General features: G+C 46.7%; 1 protein-coding gene across 1 annotated transcript in view; it reads left to right on the forward strand.

Moving 5' to 3' along the window:
- LOC140392034 (von Willebrand factor A domain-containing protein 3B-like) overlaps positions 1-15,449 on the forward strand; it is a 233,774-nt gene that overhangs the window by 167,906 nt on the left and 50,419 nt on the right. Inside the window, exons 21-22 of the mRNA XM_072477209.1 lie at positions 1,376-1,426; positions 1,524-1,701. Of these exons, the coding sequence (XP_072333310.1) occupies positions 1,376-1,426; positions 1,524-1,701 (229 nt within the window). The remainder of the gene's footprint in view (positions 1-1,375; positions 1,427-1,523; positions 1,702-15,449) is intronic.

Genomic DNA, 15,449 nt, shown 5'->3' on the forward strand with positions numbered 1-15,449 from the left:
CAATTCACCCAGCTCACGTACCCCTTGGGCCATCTTCATCTAGTACATGCTGATCTGGTAAAAGCAAATTACCGCGGCTTCTGGAATCCGAAGCAAAATCAGAAAACGCTGGACAATCTCAGCAGGTCTGACAACATCTGTGGAGAGAGAACAGAGCTAACGTTTCGAGTCTGGATGACTCTTTGTCAAACACACACTTTTTGATCTGCTTGGCCATTTTCAAATTGATTCTGTGCCCTGCTGCTTGCCTGGATAAAGCAGGCTGGGTTCTCCACTGTTGGCCGCCATAGCAGGAGAATCGGGCATTGTGGGAAAAAAAACCTGATCGGTGCACGATGCTCTAGTCCCCCGCTGGAGACAGGCCAGGATTCACGCCTGCAGGAGGATGCAAATGGGTCATTAAGATCCATTTGCATCGACTTAGCAGGGCGAGCACCATATTCTCTGGGCCTGCATCATTTTCCGGTTGTCTGCGCCGGGAATCACGTGGACAGGATTCACTACAAATATTTCCCAGTGTGGTCCTTATGTGGTGGACCTCACCATGGGTCAAGGGGGTAAATCCTTAAGGGAATTTCCCCCAAAGTACGCCTGAGGGCCACCACCACCCCCACAATGCAAGACCTGTCCACCCCACCTCCCCAAGACCCTGTAGATAAATAGAACCCCCCAGAAACCATTAAATAGTGAGACCCACCACAGAGATCCCCTACATAGGGAGACCCCCTACAAATGGAGACCCCACAGAGACCCCCTAAATAGGGAGACCCCCACAGACCCCACAGAAAGGAGACCCCTGTCAGGAAGCTCGAGAGCAGTACATACAGAGGTAGTGACAAAAATTACTGCTGTAACAACTCACCTAGGCAATACCTCTGCTGGCTCAGACAGAGAAAGCACCCCGTGTTCATTCCTGGAAAGAGAAAAACAGCAACCTATGTTTAAACCCCTCAGATCCTGGAGCTGTAAGTCACATCATTCATTTCACTTAGTGGGCTGCGATTGACAGCTTCCACACACACAGCTTTCAGCCTTGCTTCATTCATCTTCCTTCACGGTTGTGTAACTCTGAAATGCTCTAACCATAATGTTTATTAACATCAACCATTTCAAAGAGAGTTAAGTGCTGTCAAGTTCCAGCTAGCACTTCAATATCACTCAAGCGTGAAAGGGGGAGGGTGATGTCTTTTCTGAGGAGGCTTCCTGACAGGTTTCTCTTTTCTGGGAGATCTGTGAGGGACTCCTTATTTAGGGGGTCTGTATGAGGTGGTCTGTGGGAGGGGGGGGGGGGGGGGGGTGTCAAAAGAATACAAATTAGAGTTTCCAAATCCATTATTACATAAGAATTTTCAACACTTTTTTTCTCTTTTGCAAGGCGTCTAAATATAATTGTGTGGAGAGCACTATCTCAAGAGGAGCAAGATAAGTAAGTAAGAACATTCTCTACAAACCCAAACATTTTTGTTGGAAGTGAAATTAGATTTGGATTATTTCTTTTTCTGTGTGTGCTCATTCCACGCAAGATTCGACAGTAATAAACCAATCTCATTTGGAGACCATAAGGAGGCCTTACTGCAGGCACTGGACAGACTGGGCGGGCCTATTCTTCAGGAAGATATTACGCTGTTAGAGGACGAAATTCAGACTGGTTATTCGTATGAACAGCAGGCTTCAGACCTCCAGAAAGCTGCCAAAGTAAAGGTTTGTCAATCTTGTTCAGGATTCCAGAGTGATGACTGAAACACAAAAATGGATATATTTTTCCAAAGGATTTGAAATAGTTTACTTCATAAAGGTTAAATCTCATAAAGAATTGCCCTTGCAGTCTAAAATTGGGATTAAGGAAAGATTGAACCAAAGTGCCCCATCAGAAAAAAATGTTTAATTGATCAATATAGTTACTTCTAAATCCCACTGGCAACATAGGAAAAGAAGTGAGTGACTTCAGGAAAATTTGGATCTAATTACTCAAATGTGGAACTGAATAATCAGAAACGGCAGCACGGTAGCACAAATGGTTAGCACTGTGGCTTCACAGCGCCAGGGTTCCCGGTTCGATTCCCCACTGGGTCACTGTCTGTGCGGAGTCTGCAAGTTCTCCCCATGTCTGCGTGTGTTTCCTCCGGGTGCTCCGGTTTCTTCCCACATTCCAAAGATGGGCAGGTTAGGTGGATTGGATATGCTAAATTGCCCTTAGTGTCTAAAATAGGTTAGGAAGGGTAATTGGGTTACGGGGTTAGGGTGGAAGTGAGGCCTTAAGTGGGCCGGTGCAAACTCGATGGGCCGAATGGCCTCCTTCCACACTGTGGCCTCCTTCCACACTGTATGTTCTAAATATTGTAAATATTTGGTTTCTTGGTCACCACTTGTTGTAGATGTTTAAACCTCAAACATATACACCAGTGATCTTCACAGAGTTTACAAGCTTCAGACTTACAGACTTCAAAATCCGATGCACAACTTTCACACCAGCGCAACCAATTTGCTTTGCTTGATGGCATATGGTGAAATAATATTTCAACGGAGAGAATATACCAAAGACAAGGGTAGTACATGAGTTTGCTGTTATTTTCACCATGCAGGTTCATATCATGATGTTATTTTCAATATACTAATTTTCCATAACAGCACAATAAATACAAGACTTTTAAAAGTTTGTTCTTTGGCTGTGGCCATTGCTGTCAAGATCAACTTTATTTCCCATTCCTCTGCCTTTTTCTTGACGTGCTTTGAGCGTCTTACTAAACCACTTAGGAGAGTTGTTACAATGGGAATGGAGTCACAGATACACTAGAATGAATGAGGAGTGCGGGTTTCCTTCCCTGAAGCATATCTGTAAACCAGCTGGGTTTTTATAACAATTCAATAATGTCATGGTCACTTCTTCACTGACGGCAGTTTCTTCCTTCCAAATCTAATAAAATAGAATTTAAATTCTGAAATTGCCCTGGTGTTAGCTGTGGTAGCTTTCTTTCCTCCGAGTCCGAAGTTTCTGGGTTCAAATCCTAATCTAAGGCTTGAGCACAGAAATCTAGGCTAACACTCGGTATAGTATTGAGAGAGCACTGCGCTGTTGGAGGTGCCATCAGACGAGGTGGTAAACTATGGCCTGCGTCTATCCTCTCGGGATATAAAAATCCCATGGAACTATTTTGAGGAAGAGCTATTGGGTTACGGGGTTAGGGTGGAAGTGAGGCCTTAAGTGGGCCGGTGCAGACTCGATGGGCCGAATGGCCTCCTTCCACACTGTGGCCTCCTTCCACACTATGTTCTAAATATTGTAAATATTTAGAGCGGGAGCTGAGAGTCGCGGAGATTTAAAAAGCGCGGGAGCTGAGAGTCGCGGAGATTTAAAAAGAGCGGGAGCTGAGAGTCGCGGAGATTTAAAAAGAGCGGGAGCTGAGAGTCGCAGACATTTAAAAAGAGCGGGAGCTGAGAGTCGCGGAGATTTAAAAAGAGCGGGAGCTGAGAGAGACACCTCTGGACAGAGGGGGAGTGTCCTAGCCAATATTTGTCCCGTGACCAACATCACAAAAACACAGATAATCTGGTCATTATTACTTTGCCGCTTGTGGAGGCTTGCCACTGACAAACTGGCTGCCCCATTGACAGTGACGACATTGCAAAAATGTTTCAAAATCTGTAAGCACTTTGGGACATCGATATGAAAGGCGCTATGTAAATCTTTCTTTTTCTTTTGATGGTGGGATTTTAACTCTAGTTATATGGCTTACTTCGTCCAGGCCTCTTGATTAGTCACCTATTAATATAACCATTGTGCTACCATACCCATCATGTATTTGTCTTCAATATAACTGCATTTTCCTCGTCGGAACTCATCCTTATTTTCTTATATCCTATTCTGTTATCACAGTATTATCAATCTATTTATCTATGTTAAGCCATGTGGAGTATCTGCACAGAGAAACCTGTATTGAAAATTGTCCCTTTCATGTCCTCAGATTGTGCCACAGCACCTGTTAGCCAAGGGGAGGTGGTAGTGTAACGATAACATCACTGGACTTATCCAGGTGCCCAGGTTAATGATCCGGGGTTGGGCCTTCAAATCCCACCATGGCAGCTGGAGGACTTTGAATTAATTCAGGAACAAATCTGGGATAGAAAAAGCTAGTCTCAGTAACGATGAGCATGAAACTATCATCGATTGTCATAGGAACCCATTTGGTCCACTAATGTCCTTTAGGGAAGGAAATCTGTCTGGCCTGTGTTGAACTCCAGATCCATGGTAATGTAGTTGACTCTGAACTGGCCTAGTAAACCACTCAGTTTACGAGCAAGAAAAGTTGGCCTTGACCACATCCCATGAAAGAATGAGAAAAATATATTTTTTGCTTTGAGGTGCAACCATTGTTTGATATTGTTAATTGAGAGATGAATATTTGAAAACTACGAGGGTAGTTTAACATCTCACTGAAGGTCCGTATCATTGACAGTATAATCCCTCAGTATTGCACTGAGCTATCATGCTCAAGAGCGGGAGCTGAGAGTCGCGGAGATTTAAAAAGAGCGGGAGCTGAGAGTCGCGGAGATTTAAAAAGCGTGGGAGCTGAGAGTCGCGGAGATTTAAAAAGAGCGGGAGCTGAGAGTCGCGGAGATTTAGAAAGAGCGGGAGCTGAGAGTCGCAGACATTTAAAAAGAGTGGGAGCTGAGAGTCGCGGAGATTTAAAAAGAGCGGGAGCTGAGAGAGACACCTCTGGACAGCAGGCTGAAATTAAAAAAACAATTCAGGAGTGACATCACTGCAAAACAATAAGTTAATTGGCTGGTGTTATCGTGCGGGCCACAGAGGTTGCTGAGTGAGTGCTTGCTGAGAAGGGGAGTGAATAACAGGTAAGCTCTTTCTTTTTTTATCTAGAGGGGATGGCAGGGAAGGTAGTGCAATGTTCCTCCTGCAGAATGTTTGAGGTGAGGGATGCCGTCAGTGTCCCTGCTGATTTCATCTGTGGGAAGTGCACCCATCTCCAGCTCCTCAGAAACCACATTAGGGAACTGGAGCTGGAGCTGGATGAACTTCAGATCATTCGGGAGGCAGAGGTGGTCATAGATAGAAGCTTCAGGGATGTAGTTACTCCGAAGAATAAAGATAGATGGGTGATGGTGGGGCTGGGAGGAAGCAGTCAGTACAGGGATCCCCTGTGGCCATTCCCCTTAGTAACAAGTATACCGCTTTGGATACTGTTGGGGGGAACAACTTACCAGGGATAAGCCATGGGGTACAGGTCTCTGGCACAGAGTCTGTCCCTCTTGCTCAGAAGGGAAGGGGGGGAGAGGAGTAGAGCATTAGTCATTGGAGACTCCATAGATAGGAGATTCTGTGGGAACGAGAGAGACTCGCGGTTGCTGTGTTGCCTCCCAGGTGCCAGGGTGCGTGATGTTTTGGATCGTGTTTTCGGGATCCTTAAGGGGGAGCAGCCCCAAATCATGGTCCACATAGGTACCAACGACATAGGTAGGAAAAGGGATAGGGATGTAAGGCAGGAATTCAGGGAGTTAGGGTGGAAACTTAGATCTAGGACAAACAGAGTTATTATCTCTGGGTTGTTACCCGTGCCAAGTAATAGCGAGACGAGGAATAGGGAGAGAGAGGAGTTGAATACTTGGCTACAGGGATGGTGCAGGAGGGAGGGTTTCAGATTTCTGGATAATTGGGGCTCATTCTGGGGTTGATGGGACCTCTACAAATGGGATGGTCTACACCTGGACCAGAGGGGTACCAATATCCTGGGGGGGAAATTTGCTAATGCTCTTCGGGAGGGTTCAAACTAGTTCAGCAGGGGCTTGGGAACCTGAATTGTAGCTCCAGTATACAGGAGGTTGAGAGTAGTGAGGTCATGAGTAAGGTTTCAAAGTTGCAGGAGTGTACCGGCAGGCAGGAAGGTGGTTTAAGTGTGTCTTCTTCAATGCCAGGAGCATCCGGAATAAGGTGGGTGAACTTGCGGTGTGGGTTGGTACCTGGGACTTCGATGTTGTGGCCATTTCGGAGACATGGATAGAGCAGGGACAGGAATGGTTGTTGCAGGTGCCAGGGTTTAGATATTTCAGTAAGCTCAGGGAAGGTGGTAAAAGAGGGGGAGGGGTGGCATTGTTAGTCAAGGACAGTATTACGGTGGCAGAAAGGACGTTTGATGAGGACTCGCCTACTGAGGTAGTATGGGCTGAGGTTAGAAACAGGAAAGGAGAGGTCACCCTGTTGGGGGTTTTCTATAGGCCTCCGAAAAGTTCCAGAGATGTAGAGGAAAGGATTACAAAGATGATTCTGGATAGGAGCGAAAGCAACAGGGTAGTTGTTATGGGGGACTTCAACTTTCCAAATATTGACTGGAAACGCTATAGTTCGAGTACTTTAGATGGGTCTGTTTTTGTCCAATGTGTGCAGGAGGGTTTCCTGACACAGTATGTAGATAGGCCAACGAGAGGCGAGGCCATATTGGATTTGGTACTGGGTAATGAACCAGGACAGGTGTTAGATTTGGAGGTAGGTGAGCACTTTGGTGATAGTGACCACAATTCCATTGCGTTTACCTTAGTGATGGAAAGGGATAGGTATATACCACAGGGCAAGAGTTATATTTGGGCAAAAGGCAATTATGATGCGATGAGGCAAGACTGAGGATGCATCGGATGGAGAGGAAAACTGCAGGGGATGGGCACAATGGAAATGTGGAGCTTGTTCAAGGAACAGCTACTGCGTGTCCTTGATAAGTATGTACCTGTCTGGCAGGGAGGAAGTGGTCGAGCAAGGGAACCGTGGTTTACTAAAGCAGTCGAAACACTTGTCAAGAGGAAGAAGGAGGCTTATGTAAAGATGAGACATGAAGGTTCAGTTAGGGCGCTCGAGAGTTACAAGTGAGCTAGGAAGGACCTAAAGAGAGAGCTAAGAAGAGCCAGGAGGGGACATGAGAAGTCTTTGGCAGGTAGGATCAAGGATAACCCTAAAGCTTTCTATAGATATGCCAGGAATAAACGAATGACTAGGGTAAGAGTAGGGCCAGTCAAGGACAGCAGCGGGAAGTTGTGCTTGGAGTCCGAGGAGATAGGAGAGGTGCTAAATGAATATTTTTCATCAGTTTTCACACAGGAAAAAGACAATGATGTCGAGGGGAATACTGAGATTCAGGCTACTAGACTAGTAGGGCTTGAGGTTCATAAGGAGGTGGTGTTAGCAATTCTGGAAAGTGTGAAAATAGATAAGTCCCCTGGGCCGGATGGGATTTATCCTAGGGTTCTCTGGGAAGCTAGGGAGGAGATTGCTGAGCCTTTGGCTTTGATCTTTAAGTCAGCTTTGTCTACAGGAATCGTGCCAGAAGACTGGAGGATAGCAAATGTTGTCCGCTTGTTCAAGAAGGGAAGTAGAGACAACCCCGGTAACTATAGACCAGTGAGCCTTACTTCTGTTGTGGGCAAAATCTTGGAAAGGTTTATAAGAGATAGGATGTATAATCATCTGGAAAGAAATAATTTGATTAGAGATAGTCAACACGGTTTTGTGAAGGGTAGGTTGTGCCTCACAAACCTTATTGAGTTCTTTGAGAAGGTGACCAAACAAGTGGATGAGGGTAAAGCAGTTGATGTGGTGTATATGGATTTCAGTTAAGCGTTTGATAATGTTCCCCACGGTAGGCTACTGCAGAAAACACGGAGGCATGGGATTCAGGGTCATTTAGCAGTTTGGATCAGAAATTGGCTAGCTGGAAGAAGACAAAGGGTGGTGGTTGATGGGAAATGTTCAGACTGGAGTCTAGTTTCTAGTGGTGTACCACAAGGATCTATTTTGGGGCCACTGCTGTTTGTCATTTTTATAAATGACCTGGAGGATGGCGTAGAAGGATGGGTGAGTAAATTTGCAGATGACACTAAAGTCAGTGGAGTTGTGGACAGTGCAGAAGGATGTTACAAGTTACAGAGGGACATAGATAAGCTGCAGAACTGGGCTGAGAGGTGGCAAATGGAGTTTAATGCAGAAAAGTATGAGGTGATTTATTTTGGAAGAAATAACAGGAACAAAGAACAAAGAAATGTACAGCATAGGAACATTTGGTCCTCCAAGCCCGTGCTGACCATGCTGCCCGACTAAACTACAATCTTCTACACTTCCTGGGTCCGTATCCCTCTATTCCCATCCTATTCATGTATTTGTCAAGATGCCCCTTAAATGTCACTATTGTCCCTGCTTCCACCACCTCCTCCGGTAGTGAGTTCCAGACACCCAAAAGCCTCTGACTAGCCACTCTGTCTATGCCCCTCATAATTTTGTAGACCTCTATCAGGTCGCCCCTCAACCTCCGTCGTTCCAGTGAGAAGAAACCGAGTTTATTCAACCGCTCCTCAAAGCTAATGCCCTCCATACCAGGCAACATTCTGGTAAATCTCTTCTGCACCCTCTCTAAAGCCTCCACATCCTTCTGGTACTGTGGTGACCAGAATTGAACACTATACTCCAAGTGTGGCCTAACTAAGGTTCTATACAACTGCAACATGACTTGCCAATTCTTATACTCAATGCCCCGGCCAATGAAGGCAAGCATGCCGTATGCCTTCTTGACTACCTTCTCCACCTGTGTTGCCCCTTTCAGTGACCTGTGGACCTGCACACCTAGATCTCTCTGACTTTCAATACTCTTGAGGGTTTTACCATTCACTGTATATTCGCTACCTGCATTAGACCTTCCAAAATGCATTACCTCACATTTCTCCGGATTAAACTCCATCTGCCATCTCTCCGCCCAAGTCTCCAAACGATCTAAATCCTGCTGTATCCTCTGACAGTCCTCATTGCTATCCGCAATTCCACCAACCTTTGTGTCGTCTGCAAACTTATTAATCAGACCAGTTACATTTTCCTCCAAATCATTTATATATACTCCAAACAGCAAGGGTCCCAGCACTGATCCTTGCGGAACACCACTGGTCATAGCCCTCCAATTAGAAAAGCATCCTCCCATTGCTACTCTCTGCCTTCTATGACCTAGCCAGTTCTGTATCCACCTTGCCAGCTCACCCCTGATCCCATGTGACTTCACCTTTTGTACTAGTCTACCATGAGGGACCTTGTCAAAGGCCTTACTGAAGTCCATATAGACAACATCCACTGCCCTATCTGCATCAATCATCTTTGTGACCTCCTCGAAAAACTCTATCAAGTTAGTGAGACACGACCTCCCCTTCACAAAACCATGCTGCCTCTCACTAATACGTCCATTTGCTTCCAAATGGGAGTAGATCCTGTCTCGAAGAATTCTCTCCAGTAATTTCCCTACCGCTGAAGTAAGGCTCACCGGCCTGTAGTTCCCTGGATTATCCTTGCTACCCTTCTTAAACAGAGGAACAACATTGGCTATTCTCCAGTCCTCCGGAACACCACCTGAAGACAGTGAGGATCCAAAGATTTCTGTCAAGGCCTCAGCATTTCCTCTCCAGCCTCCTTCAGTATTCTGGGGTAGATCCCATCAGGCCCTGGGGACTTATCTACCTTAATATTTTTTAAGACGCCCAACACCTCGTCTTTTTGAATCTCAATGTGACCCAGGCTATCTACACACCCTTCTCCAGACTCAACATCTACCAATTCCTTCTCTTTGGTGAATACTGATGCAAAGTATTCAGTTAGTACCTTGCCCATTTCCTCTGGCTCCACACATAGATTCCCTTGCCTTTCCTTCAGTGGGCCAACCCTTTCCCTGGCTACCCTCTTGCTTTTTATGTATGTGTAAAAAGCCTTGGGATTTTCCTTACCCTATTTGCCAATGACTTTTCGTGACCCCTTCTAGCCCTCCTAACTCCTTGCTTAAGTTCCTTCCTACTTTCCTTATATTCCACACAGGCTTCGTCTGTTCCCAGCCTTTTAGCCCTGACAAATGCCTCCTTTTTCTTTTTGACGAGGCCTACAATATCTCTCGTTATCCAAGCTTCCCGAAAATTGCCGTATTTATCCTTCTTCCCCACAGGAACATGCCGGTCCTGAATTCCTTTCAACTGCCACTTGAAAGCCTCCCACATGTCAGATGTTGATTTGCCCTCAAACATCCGCCCCCAATCTAGGTTCTTCAGTTCCCGCTTAATATTGTTATAATTAGCCTTCCCCCAATTTAGCACATTCACCCTAGGACCACTCTTATCCTTGTCCACCAGCACTTTAAAACTTACTGAATTGTGGTCACTGTTCCCGAAATGCTCCCCTACTGAAACTTCTACCACTTGGCCGGGCTCATTCCCCAATACCAGGTCCAGTACCACCCCTTCCCTAGTTGGACTGTCTACATATTGTTTTAAGAAGCCCGCCTGGATGCTCCTTACAAACTCCGCCCCGTCTAAGCCCCTGGCACTAAGTGCGTCCCAGTCAATATTGGGGAAGTTGAAGTCTCCCATCACGACAACCCTGTTGTTTTTACTCTTTTCCAAAATCTGTCTACCTATCTGCTCCTCTATCTCCCGCTGGCTGTTGGAAGGCCTGTAGTAAACCCCCAACATTGTGACTGCACCCTTCTTATTCCTGATCTCTACCCATATAGCCTCACTGCCCTCTGAGGTGTCCTCCCGTAGTACAGCTGTGATATCTTCCCTAACCAGTAGCGCAACTCCGCCACCCCTTTTACATCCCCCTCTATCCCGCCTGAAATATCTAAATCCTGGAACATTTAGCTGCCAATCCTGCCCTTCCCTCAACCAGGTCTCTGTAATGGCAACAACATCATAGTTCCAAGTACTAATCCAAGCTCCAAGACAGAGGACTGGGCTAATGGTAAGATTCTTAGCAGTGTGGATGAGCAGAGAGATCTCGGTGTCCATGTACATAGATCCCTGAAAGTTGCCACCCAGGTTGAGAGGGTTGTTAAGAAGGCGTACGGTGTGTTAGCTTTTATTGGTAGAGGGATTGAGTTTCGGAGCCATGAGGTCATGTTGCAGCGGTACAAAACTCTGGTGCGGCCGCATTTGGAGTATTGCATGCAATTCTGGTCGCCACTTTATAGGAAGGATGTGGAAGCATTGGAAAGGGTGCGGAGGAGATTTACCAGAATGTTGCCTGGTGTGGAGGGAAGATCTTATGAGGAAAGGCTGAGGGACTTGAGGCTGTTTTCGTTCGAGAGAAGAAGGTTAAGAGGTGACTTAATTGAGGCATACAAGATGATCAGAGGATTGGATAGGGTGGACAGTGAGAGCATTTTTCCTCGGATGGTGATGTCTAGCACGAGGGGACATAGCTTTAAATTGAGGGGAGATAGATGTAAGACAGATGTCAGAGGTAGGTTCTTTACTCAGAGAGTAGTAAGGGCGTGGAATGCCCTGCCTGCAACAGTAGTGGACTCGCCAACACTAAGGGCATTCAAATGGTCATTGGATAGATATTTGGATGATAAGGGAATAGTGTAGATGGGCTTCAGAGTGGTTTCACAGGTCGGCGCAACATCGAGTGCCGAAGGGCCTGTACTGCACTGTAATGTTCTATGTTCTATGTTCAACTCATGGACTGGTATTAGATCTACAACTTTCTCCAGTGGAAGGTCACCACAAACTGAAACAAGCACATAACATGTTCCCAACATTGTCTGCACCTATGTAACATCAGAAACACAGACAGCAAAACAGAGAGAGTTTCTGAGGGAGCATTGACTTGCATCAGGTGAGGATGAAAAACCTTAATTACTGTAAATAAAGAGAGATGAGGTTTCATGATGCTGATGCGACCATCAATTCACTCGAAGACACGTGGAGCAGTAAACCGTGGTTTTAATCAGCTTAGAACTGAGCCTGCCTGTGACCGGTACAACACTGAAGGCGGCCCCGCAGTCAGCAGCTCTTACACTTCCTGTGAAGGGGGTGGAGCCCGTACATGCCCCAACATATTCCCTGTGGGTGAAGCCACACAATGGCCCATAGGTAGAGCCCACAGGGTTAATAACATAACACAGTGCACTGGTGAATTATCAGTAATTATACATTCACCACACTTCACATGATCTGCTTTATGTGAAACAACTCCACTTAAATGAATATCCCATTGTGTTACATATGAAATAGTGACAAATGCATGGTAATCTGACTGCAAGTGCAGGAAGCTTCAGGAGTTCCTGATACATGCACATAATCTACTGCCTGCCATCAAGCTTATTAGAAGGATTTACCGGCCGATAATCAAACTATTTGTTAAGAACACATCTTCCTTGACCATCCAGTCCTGAAGTGGGACTTGAACCCGCAGCTTCTTACGCAGAGGTAGGGACAATACTCACTGCCCCGCAATACCTCCAGTTATTAATGAACCACTCCGACAAATTATGCCTGAATTGGAATCATAGAATTTACAGCGCAGAAGGAGGCCATTCAGCCCATCGAGTCCACACCGGCTCTTGCAAAGAGCACCCTACCCAAGGACACATCTTCACCCCACCCCCACAACCCAGTAACCCCACCCAACACTAAGGGCAATTTTGGACACTAAGAGCAATTTATCATGGCCAATCCACCTAACCTGCACATCTTTGGACTGTGGGGGGAAACCGGAGCACCCGGAGGAAACCCACGCACACACGGGGAGGATGTGCAGACTCCACACAGACAGTGACCCAAGCTGGAATCGAACCTGGGACCCTGGAGCTGTGAAGCAATTGTGCTATCCACAATGCTACCGTGCTGCCCCTAAATGACTGCTGGAAAAGTGTGAGGCATTGACTATTTTAATTCTGATGAGTATTTTCATCAGACCGGATGATTGCCAGAGCCACTTTTTTTTAAACACATGGCTATAATCAAATATCTTAAGTATTAACAATTAGCAGTAGAGATGTGATTCCTTTTTTTTGCTCCACATCAGGATTAAGGACAATTGAAGGCAGCAGAATGCAATCAGCCTAGAATGCTGATTGCGGAATGTGCTTGGAGAGTGAGACTGGGTGGATGAAGATGACATCTGGAAGTGTACGTTTTAAAAAGAAAAGGGTGGTTTGCTAAATTTAACCTTGATTTGATTTAGTTGCATGCAGTCTCATTGCTGGATCCCAAATTAATCTTTCAGTCTGTTCTGGTTTGACAGAGGGGGTGATACTCCGGCTCCGCTCGGGCAGGCGCTGTTTGTGTTAAGGCCGGAGATTCGCACAAGAGGGCCACTACGCAATATGCACCGGGGAGGACTCGTTTTGAATTCTGCCTGCCCTCAGCTGGTGATGTAATCTGGTTCACGCCCTTGCTGACCCTGAACCAGATTAGCATATTTAAATTCTAATTTAAATATGCAGAATCGGCTTAAAGCCGAATTTTCCAGGCCTTTCAATTCCCCTACCCGCCAGCTCAACGTGAAGTCGGTGGGAATCAGAACTGGTAGCACAGTGGTTAGCACTGTTTCTTCACAGCGCCGGGGACCTGGATTCGATTCCTGGCTTGGGTCACTGTCTGTGCTGAGTTTGCACGTTCTCCCTGTGTCTGCGTGGGTTTCCTCCGGGTGCCTCCCACAAGTCCTGAAAGACGTGCGTTTAGGTGAATTGGACCTCAGTGTACCCGAACAAGCACCGTGGTGTGGAGACTAGGGGATTTTCACAGTAACTTCAGTGCAGTGTTAATATAAGCCTACTTGTGACACTAATAAAGATAATACTGGTCTCCAAAATCAGAGACCAGACTTGATGACCACGCCGAGAGGCTTGGAGGCCATTGAAGCTCCTGGGTGGTAAGGGACGTGGCTGGAAAGTGCTCTGGTACTGCCTCCTGGCACCCTGGCAGTGCCAACCTGACCAGAAGGAAGTGCCAGGGGCTGTGCCAGGTTGGAACACACATTTCAATATGTGTTCCTTATCTCGATACTGTACAAGTGCTTCATTCGTTAGGCCCAATATTAGACTAGTCAGAGACAGTTGTTTTTTGACAGGGGGCTGTACTGGATAGTGTTAGTTCCTTTTTCACAACATCCTGTCCTAGCATGTTTAAGTCTTCGACTTTGATTCCAACATAAGAATGTTAGCAGAAAAATATAAATATAATCATTACCTATTTGATTAATTACTTCTTACAAAGCAATTGAGGAACCTTTTCTAATCATCAATTGTTGTGGGTCAGTGGCTACTTTGCAATACTAGTGGTAAATATTGCATAGTTGGGCAACAGTTGTTAGATTCACAAAATGGCTTCTTTCATATAGGTGGTAGTACAAAATGGCGGCTTGACCAAGTTAGCCTGTTGCAGAGTACAATCTCTGAAAATGGTCAAGATAAGCAGGCAAATTAAATCCTACTGAAATGAAATTGAAAACCAAGAGCTACATACAACATCTCTTCAGAAATAAAGAGATCTGCTTGAGATCTTGATTGCCACATCAGATATTTAAATATTTGTTTGATAGCACAGACCTGGAGTATTACTGAGAAAAAAACATTTTGCTGAAGCTTTTTGTTTCCACTCATCAAGATAATCACAGAATGCCAATATCAGGGCAATTAACAGGTGGGATTCTCCGTTTGCCGACAGCAAAATTGTGAAACGCGATTGGGTGGAGAATAGGTTCAGATGGCAAAATCGCAGCAGGCGTCGATTTGATGCCAAATTGCGGTCCTCCGTCACCTCAACAGCGGCGTCAATGCGTACCGGAATGCACATGCAGTAAACATTGTTTGCATACTGACCCCCCCCCCCCCCGCCCACAGCACTGCCCCCCACCCAGCCATCACCCACTGGCGGCCACCCAGGGCAACACCCACAGTAGCGAGGGTTGTGCCAGCCAGCGGTACCCCTGGCATCAGGGACAAGTGCCAGGGCCAGAGGCCCCCACAGTGTCGGGCACTGATGGGGCCAGGGGTGCAGGGATGGGGGGAAGGGACATTGGGGTGGGGGAGGGGGGGGCAGAACGCACAGTGCCAACCGGGCCCACCACGTAGCCTGTTGGACCTGGTTGGGCAAGGAGGTACACACCATGCTAAAGTGTCTTTCAGACAATGGATATTGGAATTCAACCAGCAACGGTGGCCTTCCTGCTAGTCGCCGCAGCCCAGGGGGATGCCCTGTGGCTGTACGAGCTGAAACTGCTTGAGGAAAAGGAAGCTGTAGCAGCGGAGCATGCCCCAGAGGAACAGGACGCAGCCACCCACAATGGAGAGCCGGCCACCCAACACTCGAGGACCTGCCGGACCGGGCATGCCGTCAAAGACTCCGGCTGAGCAGAGAGACAGTGTGACATATCTGCCAGCTGATGGAACGCCTGGCACCGTGGGGGTATGGGAGACGGCATCCGATCCCTGTGGTTGTCAAGGTGATGGTCGCCCTGAACTTCTATGTGACCGTCTCCTTCCAGGTACTGAGTGGGGATCTGTCTGGGATCTCACAGTTCTCGTTGCACAGGTGCATCTGTGCCATCATGGAGGCCCTATAGGCCCAGGTGGCTCAATACAGCCACTTCAATGTGGACCGAGCCAACCAGGATGCCCGGGCAGCAGGGTTCGCCACCATCG

Source organism: Scyliorhinus torazame, chromosome 15 (assembly GCF_047496885.1).
Source record: "Scyliorhinus torazame isolate Kashiwa2021f chromosome 15, sScyTor2.1, whole genome shotgun sequence".
NCBI lineage: Eukaryota > Metazoa > Chordata > Chondrichthyes > Carcharhiniformes > Scyliorhinidae > Scyliorhinus > Scyliorhinus torazame.